Source organism: Ambystoma mexicanum, chromosome 2p (assembly GCF_040938575.1).
Source record: "Ambystoma mexicanum isolate Mex_15411 chromosome 2p, UKY_AmexF1_1, whole genome shotgun sequence".
NCBI lineage: Eukaryota > Metazoa > Chordata > Amphibia > Caudata > Ambystomatidae > Ambystoma > Ambystoma mexicanum.
Window position 1 is genome coordinate 592,856,441 of NC_090923.1, and position 6,000 is coordinate 592,862,440.

Consider the following 6,000-nt stretch of genomic DNA (forward strand, 5'->3'; position numbering starts at 1 on the left):
TCCGGGCCTGGGGGAGGTCTAGGGAGGCGGGAATACAGATGGGAAGCAGCCGAGGGAGTCGGGGAGACCGCAAGGGTTACACTCACTGTGCAGGTGGATTAAGGGGCAGAGAGCACCAGCAATGAACGCTTACCTGTTGCCTTGGATTGAAATGGCACAGGAAGTGTTGCTGCAGAGGGTTAGGCCCTTACAATCGAAACAAACTATTGGCCAATCGGGGCCTGGGGCAGGGCTAGGGAGGCGGGAATACAGATGGGAAGCAGCCAAGGGAGCCGGGGAGGCCGCAAGGGATACGCTCACTGTGCAGTGACAAATCTTGTAGGTGCGTACTACCCAGCTTCATTATACTTGGACACCAAAACTCTTAAGAACTACTACAGATGCCATCTAGTTACATCATATATCAAGTCCCTCACTCTACTAGCATCCCTTCTCTGCCTCTCGGGCCAACTGTTTTGCTGCTTGGTTTGCCCAGCTCTGGCTCTCATCGTTTTTGAGGTCTGTTGCGCCGCCACTCGGTTTTTCCAAACCTTGTTCTCCTGTATTGCTTCAGTTCACAGTGGCTCTTCCTCTCCTGTTTTTCTGTTTGTCTTTTGACCTAGCAACAATAAATATCCCAAAAGCTGAAAATGCCTTTTCTAATCTAGTGCATCTTATTGGGTGCACCATCTAGATGTGTGCAAACATGTTGGCAATTAGGCTTGGAATTTGTCTCACCAGATGCAGCATGTGTAGTGCAGCTGCTTTACCAGCACTATATGAACATTACAAGCATAGGGGCTCTCATGGGATGTACGTGTTCTACTTCTGAGCCATTACAGGTATAGCAGCCCTGATGAAATGTGTGTTCTGAATCACTGAACCTTTAGTAGTCCTTTTGGTAAGTCAAACGCTAAATCAGTTCTATTACAATTGAATGTTTTATGCATCCTTAACACATCCCTTTGATGCAGACTCATTAACTCAAATCAACAAGATTTGAACTATCAGGTTACACAAAGATCTCTGCAGCAGGGTTATTGACCCAATGAGCTAGGTTTCTCAACGGGCTGTTGTCTCTGAAAGGCACGTAGGGTTAGGGCACTGGCAGTTCATGCCAGGTTTGCCTGGCATAACTGGCTTGTCAAAAGCTCTAAGCCTGTTTGGACTATCCTACATGTGAGTCAGGAGATTCATGAGGCTTTGAAATGTGCTAGATTTCTCGCAATTGAACTTTTCATCGGACATGGAAGAAACAGAAGTTATGAAAGCGCAAGACATGGATTGAAGTATGACAGCAATGCATGAATGGAAAGAGGGGTATGGATTACCAAGTGCTCATACAAGCACAGAAGCAAAGTGCCAAAGCGTACCAAACTGGGAGGCCACTCGCTACCTGCTGGAGCAGAGGAGTGCAAGGGCATGGTACACATCTGCCAGACTGTAGACTCGCAAGGGGAGTTCTGAAGAGGGTGGTGTGAGGGGCACTAGATATAGGGCCTGTAACTTTTGAGGTTCATGATGGACCAGGCCACTAGTCTCAGTGGCATGAGTTAGCAGGGATGGGGTTAAGTAAAACCGACACAAGTGGGAGTTTTCAGAAGTTTCTGGGACTTGCGGAAGTCCAGCTAAGTATAGGAGGAGCAGGAATGCTGTTCCAGACGCGAGCACTGGCTGAAAACGGACATGCCTCCCGCTCTCTTTTTCAAAAGCGATTGACAAGCAAACTATTGGAGTTACAGCAGCGGAGGGCTCTAGCAGGGCAGTAGTTGGGGGAATAATGTTGGACATATTGTACTCCTTGCAATTAGCAAGAGGCAATGTACACATTTTACGGCTGCAGTGATGAGATCCCTGGGATTGAGGCCAGGGATAAGTCTTGCAGCCCTATTAAACATTAGCCAAGGGGGGGGGGCATAGACAACAAAGGAGGAGGTTAAGGAAGAGGCTGTTGCAGTAGTCCAGTATACAGGGCTCTACAGATGTTCAGCTTTTGGATGAAGGTGAGCAACGGTACAATGCCTGTAAAGTGGTCAAGCTCAAAGCATGAGCTGTCTTTACAAGCTCCAAAATGTAAGGAGTAAATAAGGGAGAGGACTTGAACATAACCCCAAGGTTTCTGGCTTCACATGATGGTGAGAGTATAGGGCCCAAAGACGGCAGCCAGAGGGTAGGAGAAAAACTGGGCATAGGTCACGGTAAACAATATCTCCATCTTGCTGGCATTAAGACGTGGATTGTTACCTGCACACGATGCCTCAATGGCGGTCAGACAATTGGGCATAGAAACAAGGTAATTAGTTCAGGGAAGTTTAAAGAAACCCGTGTTTCATTAACATAACACTAAAAATGAGAAAACAAGAAGTACATCGGGTGAGCCAGAAGGACGAAATGGATGAGGAAAAACCACAATTATAGGATAAAACCCCAGGGTACTCCTCAGGTACACAGTGGGGTGGTGGAGCACAAACAGCCCAGTTGCAGCCAGTAAAGGTGGTTAGAGAGGAAAATAAATGAGCCAGTCCAACGCGCGGTCCATGACGCTAAAGGCAGCATCATTTCATCAGGATACAATAGTTCTCGGTGTAAAAGGTGAAGCCCTCAAGGAGCACTGTCTTCAATTGCATAATCATAAATACCATATACAGTTCAATAATATCATTCCACCATATTACACCCCCACTATGTTACCTATTAAACCATATAACAAGTACGTACAAAGCACCTTCAAACAACAAAACTCGCCCTGAACCCCCTCCCGTCCAGACAGTAAGAAGTGACTGCGGCATCTGCAAACCTGTTTTACCTATACAAACAGCTCCATATCATCTTTATTCTCCCCCCGCCCCCTCGTTCAGCCATCAAATAACCCCAAATATGTGTTCCAAGCTGTTAGCACATGGCGCTGTCTGTAGACTACTGCAGTGTCTGGTCTGGGCGGCGCCCATACCCACTTTTTTACTTCTTAAAAAAAGCCACATAACCCATCTCCCCACCCTTTTGAGCCCCTATTTTGACCACCAAATAACTTAAATGTGTTTTCCAGACTTCCCCCACCGCGCTATCCATGTGACACCAGCCGATGTCCGCGGATCCAACATAGCGACAATTTCCAAAAATGATTTGCCTCATTCTTTTCACCATCCATTCAGCGGGTACCTCTGATGTCTGTGGACATCACGCCAGGGCCTGATTGGTCCTGCAGGGAGGGGGCAAAGGGGTGGGGGTGTCCGCGGATGAATAGGTAAGTGAGTCTGTGGACTGGACATCACTAATATTTTCATACCTACTTTGGGCTCTTATTAAAAAAAACTACTGGAGGGATTTGCACCAAATTTACTACAGCACTCTTTCATGGCCAAGCTGCCGCTCCTGCTGCAAATTTGCTGGAAATCCGTCCAGCGGTTTGGGCTGTAGGCATGAGCAAACATGCTTTTGCATTGCATCCAAGTATTTCCATACATTTTGGGTCCCACCGCTCCTGGATTTAAACTGCAGCTTTAGTTGTGACTCAAAGTTGAAAATGAATGGCTTTTGCTCCGATTGCTTTACTGGTCTTACTATCTGTTTCCGTGAAGTGTCTGCCACAATCAGTTGATGCCCATGGTTAAGTGAGAGGTTGGAATCCACCCTCTGAGAGAAGAAAGGTATAGAGTTAGCAAACGGGCCCAATTCTGGGACAGTCCTGGCAAAACCGGGACATCTGGTCACCCTATTTCTTTAAGCATCTTTAAATTTGGCAATACAGTAGGCGCATAGTTATCATGCACCCTATTAATGAATCCTGTCTGAACAAGCAGTTCCTTGTTGCCGGTAGTAGAAGAATAATCAAGCTTTTAATGTAGTCCTTGTACATGTCTCGTGATATCCTTTGTCATATGGCTTTTGTTTTTCTTCCTCAGATAAACAGATTGACCTGAGTACTGTAGAACTGAAGAAGCTGCGTGTCAAGGACTTGAAAAAGATCCTGGATGACTGGGGTGAGACTTGCAAAGGATGTGCTGAAAAATCTGACTACATCCGAAAAATCAATGAATTGATGCCGAAATATGCACCAAATGCAGCCAACGCACGGACTGACCTCTAATGAACTGCCTCCACACTTAACGGAGCTGCATTGTTCTGGACCTTTGCAGTGTTGTCAACACCTCACGCATCACTCAATGCAAGGCTAAACATGGACATGGATTTGTTCTGTAATATCATTGAAGTTCTTTCCCTGCATATGTTTTTTCTGTTGTAACTTATTTTAAGAGGACCATGGACCACATCCAAACTTATTCCCCAAAGCTGCACTTTTCTTCTGCCATTGCTCCGATGGTGAACTGTTTTTTATGCCTCTGGTGTCTTTACAGTTTAGTGTGTACAGTAAGGGATATTTTTTTTCTATTAAAAGGAATAAGTTCACACTACTTTGAGATGGAACTTTCATGGACTATCCTTCCAGAAGGGAAGTGCCTTCTGCTGTGTCGTGGTCAGTGTAGAAGAGTAGATTCATTGGACACATCTGTCGGGTTCCATAAGTTAGTTTTATTCCAGTCACATTAAGATTCATTAAGATGACAAGTTATGAGCCACTGGCTCACATCACCCAGGCTCGGGCTCTCCAACTGACATACAGTGGCAACTTCACTACAGGAATTCCTACAGCTATCGGGCACACCAACATTCTCTCATACATTGCCAAATGCCTGCATTCACACCAAGCACAATACAACAGTCGGTCTCATTATTTGTGAGAACAAGAGGAGTTGGGTGCCTTGTTTGTGGGTTTAGTGCTGGGTAAAACTTTTAACTACAGTAACCCACTTAATTTTAGTGTTTTGCTTCCTTAAATTGTAAAATTGTGCGTCTTCCTATTTGTCAATACCAGACTTGAACCCAATGCTATCATAGAACTTGGGACGCTTGAGAGTGGTAGCCTGGCAAGCTTGCTGTTCAGGCCACCATCCTCCATTTTGCACTTCAATCCCTCTTACCCATCAATCATCCTGAATTTCAGGCATTTCTCCTGAAAGGCACTACTTGAGGCCAACTGCTGCAGTCGGTAACTGCATATGAATCCACTCACCCCATGGCTCCTAACTTGATTTTCTGGAGCAACTTATCTTGGATTCTGTAGCCTAAAGCATGGAAGCATACCAGTGCTTGCACACTGTAGCATTGGTGTCTGATGGGTACCGGGTAACTGTGGCATTAGCACCAACCAGTGTTCTGTAAGCTGTCACAATGGACCACCTGTGTGTAAGCTGCAACATGGAAGTGCAACAGTGCTTTTTTTGATGTAGTATCATAGGTTCACTTGGTACCCTTAAGTTCTAGAATGTGAACCAGGCAATTTCTGCAAGCTGTAGCAATGGTACCCACAAATGTTTGTAACCTCTAACATTGATCATCCCCTGACATGGCCTCCCTACTGACTCCTGAAGTTCATGCCCTGTATAAACTGTTGGGCCTACCACCACGCAAGTGCCTTCTTGTACACATCCCCTTTTCCTTCTATTAGGATTCCATGCCTCTCTGTATCAACAACAAACATGGGGTCTCGTGAGGATCAATGGACACACCAAACTGATACATATTTTTTATTTCTCTAAGGCTTGTGGATTTGCTTAGATCACAAGCTATGCATAGGCCGACATCTAGTGTTAGTCGCAGAGTATTATGGTATTCCTTTTCAAAACTCGAAGGGCCGTTGACGGGGCGTGTCAGTAATACTATCCCTAGTGCGACGTTCACTGTACCCATAGTCCTTCATGTGTCGACATCCCTCAGATTGTTGTTTTTTTTTCCCCCGCCATCATAGTTGGACGCAAGTTGCAGAGTTCCTTTTTCCTAGTCTGCCGCGGCCGTATCACCATAAGGCCTTCGGCGACTGCTTGCAAGGACAGATTCTTCGATGACTACTTGGACCGTCTCAACAAACTTTGACTGTGGCCTACTTGGGCCTCGGCCCTTCACAGTAGGGGGGGGGGGATATTTATTTCTTTAAAAAATCCTTTTTCCCGATTTTTCTTTTTC

General features: G+C 45.7%; 1 protein-coding gene across 1 annotated transcript in view; it reads left to right on the plus strand.

Annotated features, from left to right (window-relative positions):
* Nucleotides 1-4,391, plus strand: part of MANF (mesencephalic astrocyte derived neurotrophic factor) — a 37,657-nt gene extending 33,266 nt beyond the window's left edge. The window contains exon 4 of the mRNA XM_069644101.1: nucleotides 3,882-4,391. Coding sequence (XP_069500202.1) covers nucleotides 3,882-4,066 — 185 coding nt within the window. The 3' untranslated portion in view covers nucleotides 4,067-4,391. The remainder of the gene's footprint in view (nucleotides 1-3,881) is intronic.
* The last annotated feature ends 1,609 nt before the right edge of the window (nucleotides 4,392-6,000 follow it).